At 44.8% G+C, this 23,563-nt stretch overlaps 1 protein-coding gene across 1 annotated transcript in view; it reads right to left on the bottom strand.

Annotated features, from left to right (window-relative positions):
- The window catches only part of LOC147461294 (Clathrin adaptor complex small chain family protein), a 36,808-nt gene that overhangs the window by 4,099 nt on the left and 9,146 nt on the right, over window positions 1–23,563 (bottom strand). Inside the window, exons 3-6 of the mRNA XM_086508870.1 lie at window positions 19,564–19,625; window positions 19,359–19,455; window positions 19,217–19,287; window positions 17,887–17,978 (exon numbers count right to left, since the gene is read on the bottom strand). Of these exons, the coding sequence (XP_086364996.1) occupies window positions 17,887–17,978; window positions 19,217–19,287; window positions 19,359–19,455; window positions 19,564–19,625 (322 nt within the window). The remainder of the gene's footprint in view (window positions 1–17,886; window positions 17,979–19,216; window positions 19,288–19,358; window positions 19,456–19,563; window positions 19,626–23,563) is intronic.

Raw genomic sequence — 23,563 nt, 5'->3', positions numbered from 1 at the left:
GCATGTTATCCCTCCTAATCCCGTCCGTCGCTCCATGCCATTAAGTACGGGTAGGCTATGTGCAGCGCCCATATCCAAAATGTATCTGCCATAATCTGCCACTTCTCCGACATCTTGTGAGGTCCCCAAGTCATAATGATCCATCTCCTATAGAATCTCCTCTAATTTATCAATAAAAGGAACTTGTAGACTCCTATCCTATAATTGAAATTCCCCAAAAGAAGCACATTTCCATCTCTAGAAAACTCCCATATTTTACGGGACATAAGTAGATGTTATATGTGGAAAATAACATCCTCCCCCATCCATTCTGCATCAAGAGCCAAAAAGTGCCCTTGACCAAGTTATCCAGTGGACCTAGCTTACCTTTCTGTCCTTTCCTTGTGCCTAAGACCTATTGGTAGCCCCGCTGGCCTCCCCTGTCCACTCACACCTATATCTGAATCGTCGGAATTCTTTAATGAATCATCAACTGATTCCCTTGCTTCTTTGGAAGCCTCGGATGCACTGTCAGCTGATTCCCTTACTTCTTTGGAATCCTCTGATGAACTATCATCCAATTCTCTTGGTTCTTTCTGTTGCTAAATTGGCTTTATCTGACAGAAAAATAATTCTAAATGAATTATTGGATTTATAAGTGAGAGGGTTTTCTCGCTTGGAACACCAAGGAAAAATAATTCTAAATGAATTATTGGAATTTTAAGTGAGAGGGTTTTTCTCACTAGAGACATCCGAGTACAAAGTATTCCTAGTGCGTCATTCAAAGCAATGACGGGAGCATTGTGAACGGGAATATCTGTAAGGTCACCAAGAACGGGTACTTCTGATGCGTCACATCGGATGGGTGACAGGGAGCATCGGGAAGAAGTATCCGACCATCCAGGAACGGACATCTCTGATGCGTCATAGGATGGGTGACATAGAGCATCGTGAAGGGGATTGTACCGTAAGTTTGGTAGAAAAGGACTAGGTGATGGGTATTCCTGATGCGTCACAAGGTGGGTGACGGGTGCATCAGAAAGGGGATATCCATAGTCAATAGGAAATCCGAACTGGAAAGAGGAATACGCATAAAGACGCAAGCACAAGAATAAAGATGGGTTCTGAGAAGCTTTTCTTAAAAAGCGGAAAATTTGAACGAGTTTTCCGGGAAGAGCAAACGCTTTCCCGCGAGGAATCTATGTTTGCATTGCATTCGTGCATGTGGTTGCATCCACGGACGCCTGGGAAGTGTTGTGAAAAGCATTGTTTTAAACTTATAAGGTTTTATTGAGTTTTTGGGCAGGTTCATACCAATTTTAAAATATGCCGGCCGTCCACTTAATAAGTGGGCAGCCACTTAGAAAATAAAGCAACAAAACCAGCCAGCGAATTCTCTCTCCCTATTTCGGGTAGAACAAAACAAAACAAAAAAAAAAAAACCAAAAAAAAAAAACTACGGCCGCGATCTCTACGCAAGCAGCTATTAGTGCCGTGGTCAAGGAGCTATAAAAGCACCACATACCCTCACTGAAAAGGGAGTTACCAATGGGAAGGACATCGAGTCAAAGATTTAGAACGGAGGGGTTTTCTCCGGTTCTTGTGCTTGTAAAAAGATTCTCCCTAATAAAGAATTCTCTTTAAGGGGGGGGACCAGCCCATCTTCTGGTCCCCAGTACTGTGTCGATCTTCTCACTCTCTCTCTCTCTCTATCTATCTATTTCTCTCTATATCCTCTGGCTTCAGCAATAAGTGATAAATCCTATTTATCCGAGTGTATTTTATATTGTTATGCGCTCCCGTTTGTGACAGTGGTATCAGAGCATGGTGTCCTCTCTTTCTCTGTAAAGGAGGACAACTCTGGGAAGATACGGGAAGAAGCCATGACAAGCCAAGAGAGAAGTAAGCAAGCGGAACCCTAAGTCCTGCAAGGAAAAGCTCACAGAGGTGGGAAAATTTTTCTCTCTGCAAGAAGTCGACACAAGACTTGGGATTCTCTGAGAAGGCGACAAGAGCATGATGCTCAAGAACCTAGAGAATCCAAGGAGCGGAATGCTCAAGATCCTTCAGAATCCAAAAAATATCCATGAACATCAATCCATAACCATAGCCAAGAAATCCCGTCATTCCGGGAAGGATATGAAGAAGGTCTTTAGACCTCAGAACACTCCGGTCAAGTTTGATACTTTTGACGGATGGAAAGATGTCCCAAAAGCTAACGCTTTCATTTGACAGTTTGAAGTTACCTTTGCAAGCGGCAATTTCTGAAAAGCGCCGAAGGTGAGGCATGTGACCAAACACCTCAAGGGGGATTGCAAGTACTTGGGTGGTATACCAAAGCTTTGCAAGGAACTTACAACAAGACTTGGATCCAATTCAAGGCTGAATTTTCGGACAATTTTTTTTTTTCCTCTACGCTTTGAGGAAGGCATTCAAGAAGATTAGGATTGGTTTGCCCAATAGGAACACAAGCGAGTCAAAGCAAGTAGTGGTTCACTCTTGCCAAGGTAGCTCCAGTCTTGATCCTCTCTGAGGAAGGAAAGATGAACAAATTTAAAGGACTTTTGCCCGAATTTTGTAAACCCATCTGCAAGATACTTTGCAGCAGATGGTGGAGTCAGCAATAAAAGCTGAAAGTGTACACCTTGATGTACATAGAATACAATCCCCGCAGTGGGACGAGAACCATTGAACACAGAAACAACGAATTTTTGTTACTTCTCCTCGCACGATACATTGCTATCCGGAGAAAGTTTGGAGTAAGGGAATTCAATCTAACTCCTCAGTTTTTGACCCTCAAACTTTAAGTGAGAGGGCAGGTCTTTGATCAAAGTTAAATCTTTCAGGAACTCATAAAATGCGTATTGCTTTTATGCACGAGATATGCATGTGTCTAACCAGGACAATCACTCTCGAGTATTTATGAGAGTAGGATCAATTTGAACATTGTTTTTTGAGATGAATTGGTTTGCTCAACCATCCGGATTGATCTCGTATCCGGTAGTTCACAAACAAATTACCTGCTATTGCGGGTAGGACGGCAGAAAGGAAGGAACCATTCCAAGCTTTCAACCAAGAAAAGCTTTCACTAAGCTTATGAACAAACACCCCCTACCCGGTCAGGGAAGACATGGTAGTACTTTTCGCACAAGTGAATGAACACTCTCTTTACAAGGGAAGGAACAAGTGACGACTACGGCCTGTGCTCGAGGAATCCAAGGATTGAAATCCTAGTTTATTTGATGAGCGGGTTTTGCTCTAAGATCGAGCCAAGGGATCGTCAAGTTGAGCGTCTTCGCTCTAAGGATCTTATGAAGGAAAGGAAATTTCCAGGTTCACCGAAACTCTAACACAGCTTAAGAATTATGTACACCTTTGAGTACATGGATAACACACGAAGATGCAGACCTATGCCAGGGAACTGGACGGGAGTTTGTTATACTCTCTTGAGCGCCTTTTTGCGCGCAAGGATATTCCGACACGAGAATCTCTATTTGAGATGTGTTCGGTAGAAGGAATTTGAGTTTCTCTACGAAGAAGAGGTTTTCTGATGGTCGTTGATCATTGAATACGCTATGTGCTTTTACCATTACAGTAGCAACTTTTGGTTGCGGTATATGTTTCTCCATGAGCAGGTCAAGTAGCATTTACACGCTGCTAGAATAAATTCGAACTATTATGTTCGTAAGAATATAGTTCGCCAACCGTTTCAAAAACGGTAAGAATTACATATGGGAGAACATCCCTGGGAATCAAAGAGGGTTCGCTCTATTGTGAACCGCGTTTGAACGTACGTTCAGAAAATGCTATGGCTAGAATCCTATCTACTTGAGATTTTGCAAGGCGTCATTGATGCTCGCAAGGTGAATCATTTTTTATGATTTCGTGAGGAAGAGACGCTAATGGGCGTCGGGAAAACACTGCTGGTGGTAATAACTCACAGGAGAAAAGGAAGTGCCGCCGTGCACAAGGAATCTTCGGATTGGAACCGTCCACCTACATTGAGCGACGGCCCGAAACAATAACCTTCTTTAAGGTGATCCCAGACTTTGTTTGTCAAGGAAGACATCGAGATTAATACTCTATGATTTGGGCATTCCCTATGTGGGAGGACACGAGAGGTTTGATACCCTCAGGACTAACAACGCAGCATTATGCGCAAGGACAGATTCCTAGATTGATTTCTAGGAGGATTATTCTTCTCGGATTGAGAAGGTAGACTTGAGTTAATAGATTCTCGGATGAGGAAACTTCCGATCTGTTGGAAAGACGCGAATAATGAGTTCTTACATGGCTCGTAAGTTTGATGATTGGTGAAGGATATCCTCGAGGTACTAGAGGAATGACATGAACCGGTAAGGTAAGTATTGAATTTTTTGAATTTCTATTTAATTTAATTTTTAAGTTCTCTTTTGAGAAAGGACCAACTCAACTCACCATTGAGCAAGATTTAGAATCTTTCCGGTTTCTCCCCGGCAGTTCAGTTGGACCTCTACAGTTGAGGACAACTGTTTATAAGTGAGAGATGTTGCTAAATTGGCTTTATTTGATAGAAAAATAATTCTAATTGAATTATTGGATTTATAAGTGAGAGGGTTTTCTCGCTTGGAACACCAAGGAAAAATAATTCTAAATGAATTATTGGAATTTTAAGTGAGAGGGTTTTTCTCACTAGAGACATCCGAGTACAAAGTATTCCTAGTGCGTCATTCAAAGCAATGACGGGAGCATTGTGAACGGGAATATCTGTAAGGTCACCAAGAACGGGTACTTCTGATGCGTCACATCGGATGGGTGACAGGGAGCATCGGGAAGAAGTATCCGACCATCCAGGAACGGACATCTCTGATGCGTCATAGGATGGGTGACATAGAGCATCGTGAAGGGGATTGTACCGTAAGTTCGGTAGAAAAGGACTAGGTGATGGGTATTCCTGATGCGTCACAAGGTGGGTGACGGGTGCATCAGAAAGGGGATATCCATAGTCAATAGGAAATCCGAACTGGAAAGAGGAATACGCATAAAGACGCAAGCACAAGAATAAAGATGGGTTCTGAGAAGCTTTTCTTAAAAAGCGGAAAATTTGAACGAGTTTTCCGGGAAGAGCAAACGCTTTCCCGCGAGGAATCTATGTTTGCATTGCATTCGTGCATGTGGTTGCATCCATGGACGCCTGGGAAGTGTTGTGAAAAGCATTGTTTTAAACTTATAAGGTTTTATTGAGTTTTTGGGCAGGTTCGGACCAATTTTAAAATATGCCGGCCGTCCACTTAATAAGTGGGAAGCCACTTAGAAAATAAAGCAACAAAACTAGCCGGCGAATTCTCTCCCTATTTCGGGTAGAACAGAAAACAAAAAAAAAAAAACCGGCTGCGATCTCTACGCGAGCAGCTATTAGTGCCGTGGTCAAGGAGCTATAAAAGCACCACATGCCCTCACTGAAAAGGGAGTTACCAACGTCAGCAAGAGAAGACTCTGCCGCTAGAAGACGCGAGAGATCGCGAGACTACGAAGCACGGAAGTCGCTTTTCCCGTGCAAGAGCGACAGGTATCTATTGTGGATTCGCCATACGAATTGTTGTCGCGTGTATGCATGTGTGTTTGCAGGTACTTCATCGCGAAGGAGAAGCGAGAAGGCTTCGGCCTACGCTTGGGAATTGGAAACGGAATTCGGAAGTTGTCTGCGGAGTCTCAACTCCGAGTACAGATGGAAAAAGGATTGAGAGCTTGTCTCTCGGATTTTCCTTACGGGAAGGAACGACCATCGAGTCAGAGATTTAGAACGGAGGGGTTTTCTCCGGTTCTTGTGTTTGTAAAAAGATTCTCCCTAATAAAGAATTCTCTTTAAGGGGGGGACCAGCCCATCTTCTGGTCCCCAGTACTGTGTCGATCTTCTCACTCTCTCTCTCTCTCTCTCTATCTATTTCTCTCTATATCCTCTGGCTTCAGCAATAAGTGATAAATCCTATTCATCCGAATGTATTTTATATTGTTATGTGACACTTTCTTTTCGTTGGAAGACTCTTGCCTCGTTGAGGTGGGCATTGGCTTGTCCGTAGGATAGGTCAATGAGCCGGCATGCATACCAACACCTTGCTTAGCATGTCCCATAAGTCTTTGGATGGAGTCAGACTTCTATTGCAGGCAATGCCATTGAATCTCTTTTGGCAATCCACAACAGAACCGCTCAATCTGGTCCTTCAAAGTGATCCCCCGAAACGAGGATACTAGCAAATAGGTATCTCAAAACCTCTGGCATTAGTCATCCAAAGTGTCCTCCTTATTCATTCTAAGATGATCCCAAGCTGTGATGACATGTTCTTCCATTATCTAAGCAAAAGTGAAAACTCTCTTGAAATTTATCCACTTCGTAGGTGCTTCTCTACGCAACAACAGCGTAGACATTGCCACAACTTAACACCTAGAGTGCTCGCTGCTGCTGCTCTCGCTCGCACTCGCCATCGCCGTCGCTCCAATCCCCCCAGCCCCCCCTCACGCTGCCCTGACCCTACCAGCACCGCCTCTCCCCCCCTCCCCCCTCTCGCGCTGCCCTGAGCTGCCCGCCCATCACGCGCTGAACTGAGATGTCCGCCCGTCCCTCACTTCCCCCGTCCTGCCCACATTCCCCCACTCCCACCTCGAGCTTCTTTCGGTGTTGGTTCACAGCGACACCGACTCGCCTTGTCGCTTCTTTTTTGTTCGCATCGACAACCTCCACTCCCCTTTGTTCACCTTCCCAGCAGTAGACACAAATGGAGGATTCTCCTCCGCCACAGAGGGACTCCACTGAAGCCCCCTCGCCCGACCCCGTAGATGACAACAAACTTCCCAAGAAGGGCTCTGCTCTACTGTGCTGGGTCTATGATCCCCAAACCCCCCTGAGAACAAGGTAGAGTGATGACCTGCCAGGCTACTTTGGCCCGGGCTATCTGAGTGTCGCGCCTTATCCAAAGAAAGTTCCCGATCAGCCTCTCTATTTGGCTACTACAGGAGCTCGAAAAGATCCAGCAAGATGTAATGTACCACATAGTAGCCAACAACATCTGGTTGGCCACTACAACTTTGCCTGCCAAGGAAAGCCGTGCCGAACTCCAATGTAACAACTTTCTCTTGATGGACAAGAGGAGGGGAGCAATTTGCTGCTCAGGAACAAGTCCAACCATACAGCCCAAGTAGCGAACTACAGTCCCTAGGGAAATCCATCTAAAACTCTCACCAGGCAACCAATCATGCGTAAGAGCACTGCCAACCCAGAAAGCCACTGCCTTCCTCCAACTGATCAATGCACCTGATGCACAACAAAACATCGCTAGAGCCTACTCACACCTGTGTAGGTTGGCCTCCTGGCCCTCCAAGTATAAAGCTGAGTCGTCTGCAGACTCAGCAAGTAGCTCCTCGCCCCGAATAGGGAGTGTTAAGCCAAGCAGACCAACCAGCTTTGAAACCAAGAATCTGCTCATCGCCTCAACATAGAACAAAAAAAGGAAGGGGGTTGGAGGACAGCCTTGTTTGACCGAGCGTCTGAGCATGAAACGGTCTCCTCTACCTCCTACCAAAAGCACTTGACTGTGTGCACGTTTGTAGAGAGCCGACACCCCTATGATCCAAGCATCTGAGAAACCCATCCTGCATAGAGTGCCCTCCAAGAAGTCCCAGTCAACTCTGTTGTAGGCCTTCTCAAAATCGAGAAGATGTATCACCAAATCCTCACCACGAAGGCGCGCAAGGGCAGACGCCTCCCAAAAAGTGAAGATGTTGTCAAGGATACTACACTCCTTGACAAAACATGTATGGGTCACATGTATAATGCTCTCAAGAAGTGGCTGAATCCTCAAACTCACAGCCTTGGCTAGAATTTTGTAGGTTGGGTTGAGGATGGTGATGGGTCGCCACTACCGAATCTCATCCAAGGAGCCACCCTCCTTGGGAATGAGGTAGATCAAGCCCTCACTCATGTTGTCAGGCATCTCTCTTGTGCAAGATGACTAAAAAGCGTTGCACAAATCTGAGCCAAGCAGGTCCCAGTACTGCAAGCAACAACTAGGAGTCAAACCATCCTCACCGGGGCAACTACCTCGGGGAAGTGCTCTGAGTGCCTCATGGATCTCCTCTAACTGAAGAGGCAGCTCCAGCCTCTGGCGCATCTCCTCAGTCACAAGACAAGGCATTTGTGCCCAAACCAGCTCTCTGCATGCCTCCTAACGCTCTGACTGTGGCTCTGTTGACAACACGTCACGGTAGAAGTCAGTAGCAACTGCACGCATATCCTCTAGCTATGAAGCCACTGACCCGTCAGGTCACCTCAATTGGCTGACGCTGGTGTGTGCATGGCAGGGTCTCGCTGCCTCAAAAAGCGCCCCAATCACTCTGTCACCCACCTAGGTCCATTGAGACGTATATCGATGGAAAGCAAACTCGTGTCGCCTCTCCTCTATGCTGGTACGCTCCTTGCGAGCTTGCTGTAACTGCTCCTCCAAACAAGGACTGTCTGGATACAACTCTTGCATCCTCTGCAAGGAAGCAACGCTTGTCGGAGACGCCGCTCCTCCTCTATCGCTGTAGCTAGACGAGCCGTAGACTCCTGAAGAAAGAAACGACTAAGCTGAGCAAGTCCAAAGGCCACTCTCTCAGCAAAAGAGTCCTGAGTGTCCAAGCCCTCTGTCCAAGGAGCCACCACTTGCTCAATGCTCTCTGAGCTCCGAATCCAACAAGATCCTCTTAGGGATGCGTAGCATCATGATCCCCCTCCTCTGTCTATGTGTCACAGTGAGGATCACTCGTGCATGGTCCGAAAAAGAAGTCCCAGCCAAAATGCAAACTGACCCACCTAAGTCACAGAAGTGGTGATTGGCGTAAAAGCGATCTATCCTAGATAGATTCACTCCTCCCACTCTGGGTTCCTAGCGAGAGAAGGCCAAGCTGTCTGGGGGCCTCACAAAGTCAGAGTGTTGCCAAATATCTGAAACCCTCCAAGTCATACATAGCCTCTCCCAAGCTGCCAACTCATCCCTGTGCACAGTAGTATAGCTACCTCCAATCCTGTCAGACAGGTCCTCCAGCATGTTGAAGTCACCCCCAATGCATCATTGCTCTGCATGCAACAGAGACTCTACAATGTGAGACCAAAACTTTGCACGTGCACTTGCCACATTGGGCGCATAGATGTTCAGGAAGCCCAAGAGGCAGCCCTTAACCTGCATAGTAATCCACTGAGCCCTGCCAGGCACAATAATGTTGGGGTATAAAGCCCATTGTGGTCGCCCAGGTAAGTGGGCGGGCCGCCAAGTATGTACACATATTCTTTTGTAAAAACCTAATAAGAACTCACTATGCTCTACACATTACAGTAGAGCGAGTTCACCATATCGTCGTGCTCTTCTTCTCGCACTCTCTCTCGCGTCACACTTCCGCTCGTACTCCTTCAACTGGTATCAGAGCTCAGATCGAGGCTCGGGGCAGCACTGCAGGAGGCTAGAGTCACCAGCTCAGATTGGAGTGAAATTCGACAGGCAAAGACACGGCCCCAAATCCTGTGGGATGGCCCGAAGGGCTTGGTGTTCTCAGAATTTCATTATGACGTCATCTCGACCACCGTTCGGCTTCGACAAAGTCCTGCGCATGCCATTTTCGACTACGTGGTCTTGGCGGGTGCAGATCCGACTCTGCAAATTTGGGGTTTTCTGTCTACGACTGCAGGTGCTGAGGATATCGACACTCCCAGAGTGTTGATTTGTGGCTGTCTACACATCGAAGGACGGCTCACAGTTCTTGGAGGCGTGTCACATACGACACGGGCGCATCTACACATAGACTGTAGGCGACATCCACTAGTTCATCAGGTAGCTTGTGTTTGCTGCTTGATATTCCAGATTTCATCCTGACATTGCAGGTACTTCCACATGGGATGTATTGTCAGAGATGATGTATGTCTGTTGAGGGTTTGCTGGCTCTGAGTCACGCAGCAAACAACCGCCGCAGCGGTTACAGCATACAGTGGGAAATTTGTGGATGTATGACTTTGTGGGAAGTCTATGTACTGTCAGATTTACTGCAGCCTTTGTTGAGGGTCGAGTGAGGTTTTATTGAGCTGGGGGATTCTCGAATGTTGAGATCCTTTCGGTGATACAGGTCTTGGAGCGATCCCTCGAGCACCCTTAGATAGGCAGCTAGGATGTATTGACTGTGAGTTAGACAGTTGGGATTGCATCTTTGCTTTACTGCCGTTGAGGCATTGTCGCAGTCTATGCTTACAGGACAGTGAGAGACAGTACAGGTGCAAGACAGGTTTACCCACAGCTAACAGTGTTAGAGAGATAGTGGTTTTTTGAGCTGTTTTTTGGTCTGTTTTTTAGTACACCATAGCCATTTTACAAAGGAGACACTGCCAAAATTTCTGCAGAATCTGAAGCTTTCTTGGTTTATTTGACAGGTTGATATTAGTTCAGAGGTCAGTTTACAGGGGAAACTCTGCCGAATTTTTCCCAGGAAAGTAAACTACTGTGAAGCGTAGCTATGGCTGGATCACAGGACACTGCTCTTTACAATATCAAGAAGCTGGATGGAACCAATTTCCCATTGTGGAAGAAGCAGATTTGGCACGTGTTGGTACAAAAGAAGCAGATAAAACCTATAAAGCTCAAGGGGATAAAACCAGAAGATATGGACGAAGATGAATGGAGCGAAATGGATGAATAGGCACTTTCTACCATTATGCTGACTTTGACAGAAAGCGTTTACTTCAATGTAGCAGACGAGATGTCGGCTTATCAAGCATGGTTAAAGCTGAGTGATCTTTATGAGAAGCAGAGTGCAGCTTCACACGTATACTGGCTTAAGAAGCTTGTTGACTTGAAGATGAAAGAAGGGACACCTATGTCCAATCATCTGAATGAATTCAACACAATCTATAGTCAGTTGTCAGCTCAAGGTATCAAGTTTCATGAACCTGTTAGAGCTATGTTCCTGTTGATCACATTGCCGAAAAGTTGGGACACTTTTCGCACAGCTTTGAGTAATTCTGCACCTCCAGATGGTTTGAACATAGCAGGTGTAGAAGGAAGTCTGCTTACTGAAGAAACCAATAGAAAGACAATGGACAAAGGCAAAGGAACAGCCTTAGTTGTCAGGGGAAGGACCAAAGAAAAGTACAAAGGTGGAAAGAGGAATCAGTTTCGTAGCAAGTCTCGCAGTGCTAAAGGCAAGAGTGACTTAGAATGCTACCATTGTGGCAAGAAGGGTCACATCAAAAGAGACTGCAGAGAATGGAAAGCAGAAAAAGACAAAGAGAAAGCTGAAGACCATGGTGAGAAGAACAAGTCCTCAGTGAAGATTCAAGAAATAAATGTGACAAACACTGTTGCAGAGGATGACAGTCTAGTGTCAGGAGACATCTACTTTTTGAAGAATACAATGGACTCAGCTCTTCTTACAGCATCTGATGGAAATGCACTGAGTGACTGGATTATAGACTCAGGGGCATCACTTCATGTGTCTCTAAACAAGGAGTGGTTTACCTCTTATGTGACCACTAAAGATCATGTTCGGCTAGGCAATGGGCAGACATGTGAGATCTTAGGTGTTAGAGATGTTCAATTGAAGTTTCAGAATGGCTCTTCTTTCACGCTGAAGAATGTGAGACATGTTCCCGCAATTACAAAGAGCTTGATCAGCACAGGTTTACTTGATGATGCGGGCTACGTCACCACTTTTGGACAGAACATGTGGAAGATATCCAAGGGTTCAATGACAGTAGCACATAGAGTAAAGTCTAGAGGACTTTACATGATTTATGTATCAAATGTCTCTAAAAATGTAATCAATGTAACCGAGCAGCCGAACGTTTCTTTGTGGCATAGCCGGTTAGGACATATGTCCAAGAAGGGAATGGAAATCTTGTCTCGTTCTGGTTATTTGCCTGGCTTTTCATTTAATGATTTTGAATTCTGTGAACATTGTCTGTATGGTAAGCAAACACAGCAGCCACATAAGCATAGAAGCAGTAGAAGAGATACACAGTTGGCACTTGTTCATAGTGATTTGTGTGGACCTATGCCTAACCTATCTCTAGGGGGAGCTTCTTACTTTATGACATTTATAGATGATTACTCGAGGAAAGTATGGGTTTACTTTCTCAAGCACAAGGATGAAGCGTTTAGTGTTTTCAAAACGTTTGTGACACTTGTGGAGAATCAGAGTGGCAAGAAGCTTAAATGCTTACGCACTGACAATGGTGGAGAGTATGTTTCAAAGGCCTTTCAGGACTTTTGTGAGTCAAAAGGTATAAAACGTGAACTTACTGCTCCTTACAATCCTCCTCAAAATGGTGTTGATGAGAGGATGAATAGGATCATACAAGAGAAGGTCAGAAGTATGTTGTCTAATGCACAGCTGCCAAAGGGGTTTTGGACTGAAGCTGTATCAACAGTTGTTCATCTTATAAATAGATCTCATAGCAAGGTTTTGCAGAAGGATTTAGTGGCAGAGATGGTATGGTCAGGCAAGGTGCCCTCATACAAGCATCTCAGAGTCTTTGGCTATGAGACATATACTCACGTTGCAAAGGAATTTAGGAACAAACTTGAGCCAAAGAGTAGAAAGTGCATCTTTCTAGGCTATGGTAATTCTGGTGAAATGGGGTACAGACTTTGGGATCCCGAATCCAGAAAGGTTATCCGCAGCAATGATGTTCACTTTAATGAAGCCAAATATCATTCTAAACCAGAGAGGGTTGAGGAGATTAGAAGAGTTGTCTTCCAAGAAGATGGACCTGCACGTGCAAGACAAAATGTCAGGGCTCAAGAGGAGCAAGGACAAGATAGAGTGGAACCACAGGTTGTGGCTGAGCCTGAGCCACCTATTGTAAGTAGATCTGGACGTATCACGCGACCTCCTGATAGGTTTGTTCCATCTATGAAGTATGTCATGTTGACTGATTGCAATGAGCCTTCATGTTACAAGGAAGCAGTGCAAATGAAGGACTCCAGGAATTGGCAATTGGCCATGCAGTCAGAGATGACAGCTCTGCATAAAAACCAGACATGGAAGCTAGTTAAATTACCACAGGGCAAAAAGGCTCTACCTTGTAAATGGATTTACAAGTATAAGATCGCCACTCATGATAGTCAGCCAAAGTACAAAGCAAGGCTTGTTGCCAAGGGCTTTAAGCAAGAACAAGGCATTGACTTTGATGAAGTCTTCTCTCCGGTGGTCAAGATGACTACATTGAGATGCTTTCTTGCATTGGTTGCCATATTAGATTTGGTGTTGCACCAAATGGATGTCAAGACAGCGTTCTTGCATGGTGATTTAGATGTGGAAATTTACATGCAGCAGCCAGAAGGGTTTGTTGAGAAAGGCAAGGAAGATTGGGTATGCCAGTTGTTAAAGAGTCTTTATGGCTTAAAACAATCACCGAGGACATGGTACCATAAATTCCACAAGTTTATGCTTTCTCAAGGCTACAAACGTAGTGAGTTCGATCACTGTCTATATACAAAGAAGGATAAGGATGGTAGTTGGCTGATCCTTATTTTGTATGTGGATGATATGTTGATTGCTAGCAAGCACTTGGAAGAAATTTCAGCTTTGAAGTCAAAGATGGCAAAATCGTTTGACATGAAAGACATGGGTGAGGCAAGTCATATACTTGGTATGCGCATTGAGAGAGACAGATCAAAGAAGTTGATTTGGTTATCTCAAACAGAGTATATTGACAAGGTTTTGCAACGTTTCAATATGGAGAAGGGAAAGGCATTGAGTGTTCCATTGCCACCATATGTGAAACTTAGCAAACAAGATTGTCCTGTGTCTGAGGAAGAACAGGCTGAAATGGATAAGATTCCATATGCGTCTGCAGTGGGTAGTTTGATGTATGCAATGATTGCTACTCGCCCAGACATTGCATTTGCAGTGGGAGTAGTAAGTCGATACATGTCAAACCCAGGCAAGAAACATTGGGAGGCAGTGAAAGGAATATTGAGATACCTGAAAGCTACAAAGAGTATGCGTATATGCTATGGGAGTCAGGAGCTAAGTGTAAAGGGTTTTACAGACTCAGATTATGCAGGTGACTTAGACAATCGAAGGTCTACGTCAAGGTATGTCTTTACATTGGCTGGTGGAGCAATATCATGGCATTCTAGATTACAAGATTATGTTACTCAGTCTACTACAGAGGCTGAATATGTTGCAGCATCAGAGGCATGCAAAGAATCAATTTGGCTTAATCGACTAGTAACAGATTTGGGAATCAAAGAAGAGATGCCTGTGTTATATTGTGATAGTCAGAGTGCTATACAATTGGCTCGCAATCCAGTTTATCACCTCAAAGACAAAGCATGTGGATGTGAAGTATCATTTCATCAGGGAAATGCTCGAGGATAAGAAAATTCAGCTTGTCAAAGTTCACACCACAAAAAATCCTGCTGATCTACTTACAAAAGGACTTTCCTCAGAGAGCTTTGCGCATTTTCGCAAGCAGTTAGGTGTAGGGTAGTACATCACTTCTCTACATCTCTTGTATATTAGCTTGTATAGTAGCTTCTCTCACACTTAAAAGTACCACATTGGACTTTAAGTGGGAGGTTGTTGGGGTATAAAGCCCAATGTGGTCGCCCAGTTAAGTGGGCGGGCCGCCAGGTATGTACACATATTCTTTTGTAAAAACCTAATAAGAACTCACTATGCTCTACACATTACAGTAGAGCGAGTTCACCATATCGTCGTGCTCTTCTTCTCGCACTCTCTCTCGCGTCACACTTCCGCTCGTACTCCTTCAAATAATGTCTCTGCCCACAATGGCCTACTGCCAAGAGTCTGCAATAGTCATACATAACCCTCCCTGAATACCACCAGGTCCAAATGCAGCTGCCCAAAAAGTCTCATATCGTCCACGCAAAGCTGACCACAACGTCTAATGCGGCTCTCACAAAGACGACGCTCCTGCAACATAAGAATATCAATCTCGCCGCCCACAGGGCATCGCGAAAGCTCTTGGCGCAATTGAGCCCGCTAGCCCTGAAGTTGGGGCCCACCTAATCCGTGCACGTTCCATGAGACAATCCTCATGGAGAACGAGAAAGAACTGATGCTGCAACAGCAGCTAACCGCGCTATCTTTGAGGCAGGCTTGGATGGGGAATAATCTGCATCTGAGCGTCCCCTGGATAGGCAAACTACAAAGAGTGTCTGCCCAAGCCCAAGAAGAGCGTGCCGTGCGCAAGGGAACCTCCTTTGTCCAAGAGTTCTCATATATGTATACATAGCATGGTGGGCTCTGCGTGTCAACAAAGGGGTGTACTACAATGTGTCTACATCCTGCCGAGTTCGGAGGAGTCACTGAGAACTTGGTCAACGGCCACATCTGTACCAGGTCTGTAACCCCCAGGTCTCCCATGTGGTGAGAGAACTCGAGGGCCTGTGCCTGCAGCCACTCCATCACCGAATCCAGTGTCCACTTGGACTGGTCCCTGCCTCATAGGGGAAAAGAGAAGCGAACCGCTATGTACAAGGCCTCTATCCCTCTAGCTACAAGGAACAGTACATGGCCTCTGAAGCAAGCTGCCTCAAAGTCTGGTGAAGGGTCGCCGAGAAACCGAGTGAAGTCATAGGCGAAGAAGTCCCACCTATGACGAATGTCGAAGTGATGCTGATGCTGGAAAACGTTGGTGCTTGTAGGGTTGAGAATCGCTACATGATGATAAGGTGCTGCGAGTACTGCTTGCACTGCAAGGTACTCATTTTGCGGGTCCTCCTCCTTTCTTGCCCTAGGAGGTGACCCCCTAGTCCTTTATAAAGCAAATCCATGCTGGAATGAGCAGCCATAACTGAGACCCAACGACCTTGGAAAATAAAGCTAGAAAAGTCACTTATTAATAAGTTGACATAAGAGACTGTTCACACGCCTATACGCTGATATGACTTTACTGTGCAAGAGAGGGTATGCAACTACGACCAGCCTGAACATGCACGTCCTACTAGAGGCTCACAAAGTGCAAGCTAGGTCCTAAGCTAAACTGCGACTGATCTACTGTAGCAGAAGTTTGTCCACGTGGCTCAAGTGTAATGCGCATGTGACATCCCCCCTGTTAAAGGTGAGGCACAACTGCCGAAGTTCCTGCGGATGCTTTCTATACTAATGTTGAATGCTTGTGATGCTTGTGGATGCATAAACCGATAGAACTCCTCCAAACTTATGGATACTGCGGAGGTAGGTACTGTTGCGATGTAAACACCGACCATACAAGTTACTAGGTAGCCTTACTACTGTCGCAGAATACCAGCCTTGATGCTGACTCTGCGTTGCGAGCAAGTACTACCACTCAACTAGCCCTGTCATGAAGACATTGCGGGTGAAGATGAAAGGTAAGGGTGCTCAGAGGTATTTCCAATGGTTCCATGTCGATGGAAGTGGTTGGACGCTACATGCGAATGCGAATGCAAAAGAGGGTTAGGGATCCTTGCACCAACTCCTTCTATATCCGCATACGAGGCAAGTAGATCTTGGTACTCAAGATCTGGATTGCCGTGTATCCTATGTTGATCTTCGTTCAAAGACATAGCAATGAAGACAGGAGCGCGCCCGATGCGCGATGGACTAAGGGTGGGAGTGGCTAATAAGTCCGGGGTCGGGACACGAAACTTCTTTGAGGAGGAAAAACTGAGAGAGGTTCTTTGGGTTCTTCGTTCTGCTTGAGTTCTTGATTCTTCCCTTGAGTTCACAAAGCCGAAGCACGCACAGAGCTCTGATACGAGTGTCACGTGCAGTGGAAGTGTTTAAGGATTTAGCTCGGATCTAGTACTCCGCACAAACACAAGGTTACTTAACTTCACTTCAAAAGAGAAACTCAATTGAACACAATGAAGGAGAGAGACAAGAGAGACAACACGGCATGTTGGGTCCCAACCACCCTGAAGGGCCCCCTTGTACTATTTCCATAGCAAGTACTTGCTTTATTACTTGCCCAATGTTGTTGCAATGATCCTACATGCTGAGATGCTTGACGGATACTTGCTAGAGATGCTCGGTACTGCGAGAAGATGCTTGGTACTGCGAGGAGATGCTTGGTACTGCGGGGCTAAGGCTGAAAACTGTTATGGCTGAAAAATGCCAGAATGATGAGGCTGAAAATACTTACACCGGCTGGTCTGAGGGGATGTTGATGAATCTGAGGTGCGTCTGAGGAAAAACACTGAAGCTTCCTTATGGCTGAAACGCTGATGTGCTGAAAACGCTGGTTGTTGGTGCTTGAAGTCAATGATGCTGATGCTAGAAAACGTTGGTGCTTGTAGGGCTGAAAAACGCTACATGCTGATGAAGTGCTGCGGGTACTACTCGTACTACAAGGTACTGACTTTGCGGGTCCTTCTTCAAAAGTCACTTATTGATAAGTGACTTAAGAGACTGTTCACACGCCTATATGCTGAAATGACTGTATCGTGCAAGAGAGGGTATGCAACTACGACCAGCCTGAACATGCACGTACTACTAGAGGCTCACAAAGTAACAAGCTAGGTCCTAAGCTAAACCACAACTGATGCTAGACTGTAGCAGAAACTTGTCCATGTGGCTCAAGTGTAATGCGCATGTGACACTACAATACCTTGATTGTTGCTTGATAATGTCCATTGTGTTGTCTTTTTCGCTGTTTTACCACAGAACGATGCCTTACCGTGTTTCTAATCAAGTTATTCTCTCTTCTCAAAAAGAAATTTACTCCTTCACTTTTTCCTTGTCACCATGCTCCCTGAATATAAAAGGCAAATTACCTTTCTGAGCTCGACATTTGATTCATAGACCGAATGCCACGAATGGGAGGGGGGCCGGACAATTTCACACCCATAGAAGAATTGCATACATCACCACATATGACCACTTAAACAAAGGTGAGATTTGATTTAAATGTCTTACTTGAACACTTCTTCTGCTGTCTTGATGACTTCCAAAGGGTTAGTTTCCACCACTTGCCCACCTATTATCATCTCATCCAAGATGGTATGCACCTACACATTGCATTCAATACATCAGATGAAAAGCAGAGTTGAATGAACTATAAACTTAATCTCACACTTGAATAGGGAAACAAAAACATCATATTTATTCTCATTGTGCATTTCAGCTCTTAAGATAGCAGCTATGAAATAAGTCCCGAACACATAAAGGCACGCATCTCTCCTATGTCAAATATGTGTTGTAAACCGCATAGCATAGAGGGGTTGAGAGCATCCTAGAACTGTAAAAAGAATTGTGTAATCAACCCATCCTCTTTGGACAAGAGGCACCATCGAGGCCAAGCATTGTGTCATGCATCTCTTGCATAGAGAAGGGACCTAGTAACCTATGGCGCATAACCTCTGTAACCACTAGCTGCACATGAGACTAAACCTCTTCTCTGGAATGCATAATATCATCAATAAGTTGATCAACAGTAATCAAATGCTGAAAATAATCTGAAGCTATGTCAAGGACCTATGCATCCACAATCGAATGCTGCAGATTTGGATCAAACTCTTCCTATGAGGAGAGTCAACTGGCTCTCTGATACCAATGAAACCAGCAAGTCACCTCGCAAGGCAGTAAAGACGGCGCAGCAATACAAAAACTGACAGTAAACAGAAAACTTTGTGGCATCTAAAGACCTTGAATGATGTATTCATACAAATGACAGGCATAATCATCTTAGCTGCCTTTAGGGGCTTCAGCAATACATTTTCTGAATCTCATTCAGATTATTGGTGAGAACTCTCCTCTACCTCTACAAAGCTGCTATACTCAAAATTACCAATGGTTGGGAATTACTCCCCCACAGTCATCATAATTTGGCAATCTACCTGAAACGCGTTTCAATTCTATTGTAAGAAACTAGGAAAAAGAAACAGCGCGTGCTAGAGTGCGGGCAAGTACTATCTGAACTATGTCACAAATGGAGTAACTTTAAAAATCAGCAAGGTTACATCCCAAAAAGGCAAGTCCACAAGCACACAAGCAATTAGATTGAGCTTAAACAAAGAAAGATTGGCTATCACACAGAATAAGTTGGCTTTGCAATTCTCTTATTTTGTCCTTCCCCCTTCATCAATTATTCAGTCAAAAGCAATGTTCTGTTGCAACAGCAAGTAACTTGAGTGAAAGAACCAAGTGAGAACAAAAGCATTTGCCTTCAGAATGAACTTTCAAACGGTGAGATGTGCAATTTAAAATCAAGAAAGCCCATGCCCTTCTAAAATTGACCAAGACTAACCTTGTTGAAGTTGTACACTATATCAAGCTCGCATACATTCTTGAAGCATCTGTCCAGTGACTCCACAAAAACTGGAAAGTCCACTAAATTCAGAGACAAGTCCTCCTACTTTGGAACACTAACATGAACAGATACAGCTCACCTTGAATTAAGTCAAGAACGCCCAGCTCACTTTCGGCATTGTCAATAACAAAAATGAAATACAATGTGGCAAAATGCTTATAGACTAGCTTCGTCTCCTGTGTAGAGAAAATGGTTTTGAAACTGGCATGCCAAATACTGGTATCTTGTCACATTGCTTGAAATAAATCACGTGAATATTATTTTGAAAAGAATATTATACTCACATAACCAAAGATAATTTCAGCCTCTACAAAATTGCACACGTGCTCTGCCCTGCTGGACAAAACTGCATCCAAAGAAATTCCTCTAGTTTACTATTACCATCCTAGACATTTTATCAAAAGAAAACATAATTTAAAACTGAAAACATTGTCATCTTAGTATTACATAAAATAAAGCCATTTTTATCGAAGCATTACTATACAGAAGTAATCGTTCAACCTGAATTCCTTTTTAGTGTCTTAACACATGAAGGTACTAAAAGAGTCTAAAAAAGCCCAAGACTTTCTAACATGTGAAACCTAGTTGTATGCACTCACAAGAAGGTGTATCCGTGACAAAAAGGTGACTCAATGCATCCTGCCAGGTGTATGTTATGTCCCTAGCCTGAGCAATCACAGGCGGCCAATGTGAGCCACGCACCTAGATTAGGGCACTTATGAAGTCAAATAATTAGGACTCTGGGCTCAATTGTGAGCTATCTCGCGTGCTCACCAAAATTGGACTATAGATGCAATGTCCATACGCTGCTTGGCCATTGTCACAAACTGCTGACGTGTCAAGTCACTGAAGAGCAGAACCAATCTTCAGATCACGGCCGAGGGGCCTAAACCCTAAGAAGAACAAGTAACAGAAGAAGAAGTCCTACCAATTTATGGGGACCCCGTCCGATGGGGCCCTAGTGACATAAAGGAATTAAAATAAAGCAGGACCCACACACACACACACACATCACGACTTGCGCAAAAACTGATGACGTGGCAGCTGTACAGACACTCCAGATTTTCCACTGGCTGATGACGTGGCAGACCGTACGGATTTCCGCGTTTTGCATTGATTGCTGATGTGGCAATTGTACAAATTCCGTAATGTACGCTGGCAGCTTTTGGGCATTGCTTTTGGACCACATGCTTTTGAGTTTGAAGGCTTTTCATGTAAACTGCTTTTGGGGCCTAGGGCCTTTAAATATGAGGCCATGGACTCATTCTCTGGCATGCTTCCTGGAGAAGGTGCAGAGTCTGGAGTACCAGCTTGTACTGTGTTGATGCAATATAAAGAAATACCGAAAGGGGCGCCAAGGTTTGGGGCCAATACTCTCTGGGGTGGAATTTCGCCACTCTGTGTCGCGTGTTGTCTCTCTCTCTCTCAGTTAGTTGTTATTGAAGTGCTAAAAGTCTGTTCAGTTTGTTCTTTTCTGCTGGCGTGTGGTGCCCGTCTTGTGACAACCATCCAAGGTAGGGTTTGAGGTGTGGGTTGGTTGGTATGGGAAGCCAATCCTTGAGATGTGACATTAGGCTGGACAAGCAACAAGCTCCTAGGCTACACAACTAGGCTACAACAATTATGTAGTCCTATACCTAGGCTCAATTTTGAGCTAACTAGCGGGCATCACTTGGACTGTAAATCCTTGCAATGCTTGCCCTGACATCCAACGTAGGGTGTGAGGTGTGGTTTGGTGATATGGGATGTAACAAACTTGGACACCCCAAGTCTAGATTCTACCGCGACACAGCAGAGATTCACCTTAAAACAGTTCACAAAGACGACACACGGGTGCTCGCTCTCAGACTCTACGTCCAAATAATCTCCACAATGAGCCCACTTGGGTTCATTATAAAGGTTACAAGGGATGCCAAAAGCAAAGCCCCAAAATCTCAAACTCAAAAGCTTCATACTCTCAAAAGCTTCATACTCTCAAAAGCAACTGTAATCTAAAAGCTGCCAAAATAAGCCAGCGTAATTTCCAGAAATCCATACGGAATGCCACGTCGGCAAACCAACGCAAATTGCGGAGGTCCGTACTGCTTGCCACGTCAGCCTGTCAACTCATTTTCCGACTATTGTTGCCACGTCGACACGGGCTGTGTGTGTGTATCCGAGGGCACTGCCATGTCACCAGTTTGTGACATACCCCCCTCTTGAAAGAATTGTAATCGCCCTCGATTGCATCTGTAAAACAAGCAAAGGCCATAAATTGTCTTAGTAGACACTGACTGTTAGTACCGACGAACTAGACACGACACATCTAGCACATGTACCAATCGACAGTCACATCACTTGACATCACAAGACATCACATGACAAATCACATTCAAATTCATGCCAAATCTCAGAACATGATTAATCGGCAACGTATTTAGTAATCGCATCTAGATCCAGTCAGGACCTCACAGATGCCCCATTAACTAATCCATAATTGCAATCATGTCTATAGAGATTTATGAGACCGAAATGCTGCAGTCATTTCGTCTTTCAGTTCGTGCACTCAAACAAGTCAAGTACAAATCAATCAGTATCATTTTCGGGAATTCCAGTTCATAAAGTCATACAGCAGAATACTATCAGCCCAGCAGTATCCATGAAACCCAAAGGGACATCAGTGACTCTATATCCAAAATCGGCGGGTAATCTATTGACAAAGGAGCGGAGTGACTCCCCTCTTGTGCAAACCCGCTGCACTAGATTCACCCATGCTGAAATCTGGGTTCTATCGGAGTAAACTATGCTAAACCGAATGCTTCAAGGTAAAGTTCCACAATCTGAGGAGTATCTGATAGGTCCTCCTCCTCCATCCACTTCGCATCCAATGTAGGATAGTTCTTGAATTTAACCAAGAACCGCCTAATCACTTTACCTTTAATCTTTCTATCTTTATGTGCCAATATCAGTTCTGGAACGAGTATCTCCTCGCTTTCCTCCACTTCGGGTTGCTCATCTGGCTCCCTATCATCGGCCACATCGCCTTTAAAAGGCTTCGCGAGACTCACATGAAAAGCATTGTGAATTCTCCAAGTATCGGGCAGCTTCAACCTGAAGGAGATATCATTTATCTTTTCTTTGTCTGGAAAAATCCATAGTATCTCACGGTAAGCTTTGGAAAAAGGCGCTTCTTTCCCTTTTTCTTTCTCAGGTGTGCCTTCTCAAAACGTAAGAGCACCCAATCGTCTTCCTTTAATTTCGAATCGCGATGGTGTCGATTTGCTGACTTCTTGTGTCTTTCCGGAGATTTTGCTAAAGCCTCCCGAACCTTGGCAAAAGCAGTGTCCAAGTCCCTCGTGTACTGGTCGGCTTCAAAAATCTTATCTTTCGTGCTAAGGAAGGGTGGAACCTTAGTAGCACCTTCATAATCTCAAATGGAGCCTTCCCTGTCGAAGAGTGGAACGTGTAATTGTAGGCCAATTCCACCAAGGGCAAAAACTTTTCCCATTGAGTCTTCTGATCAGAAATGTAAGACTTCAATAAATCCAGTACGACTGAATTTGCAATCTCAGATTGCCCATCTGTCTGCGGGTGGAAAGATGACAAGAACTACAACCATGTGCAAATGTTCTCCCAAATAGCCTTCCAAAACAAACTCGTGAATCACAGATCTCTATCAGAGACTACTGTCTCAGGCATGCCATATAAGCTCAATACCTGGGCAATGAACAATCTCGCTAAATGGTCCGGCTTGACACTTTTCTTCACTCGAATGAAATGAGTTTGCTTGCTAAATTTGTCAATAACAGTCCAGATACCATCGTGCCCACTCTGTGTCTTCGGGAGATCAAAAATGAAATCCATAGCAATACTTTCCCAGGGGCGGATGGGAATGGGTAAAGGCTGTAACAATCCCTGTGCTTTATGCATGTCAAACTTGACTTTCTAGCATACCAAGCAACTGCGTACAAAATCGTCCACGTCCTTCTTGAGTCTCGGCCAAAAGAAGTAATGCTCCACATCTTTCAAGGTGGTGTCAATGCCCGCTGGTGACGTGGCAGTAGGCCCCCGGACACACAGTGCTGACGTGACAGCAGATTCCGTAAAACGCACCGACAGGCTGACTGTACGGACGTCGCAAAACACACTGACTACTGACGTGGCAGTTTGCCGCAAATTGCGTTGACATGGCTAACGTGGCAGCTGCACGGATCAACGTGAGTTGCGCTGACTAGTTTTTAGGATAGCTTTTGGGACAACTGCTTCTAAGATTAAAAGCTTTTGAGTTTAAGTGATTTTGAGGCT

This window comes from Adiantum capillus-veneris, chromosome 3, assembly GCF_014529385.1.
Source record: "Adiantum capillus-veneris isolate H3 chromosome 3, ASM1452938v2, whole genome shotgun sequence".
NCBI classification, from domain to species: domain Eukaryota; kingdom Viridiplantae; phylum Streptophyta; class Polypodiopsida; order Polypodiales; family Pteridaceae; genus Adiantum; species Adiantum capillus-veneris.
Note: the sequence above shows the minus strand (reverse complement) of the source record. Positions and strands in the feature narration are given on the sequence as shown.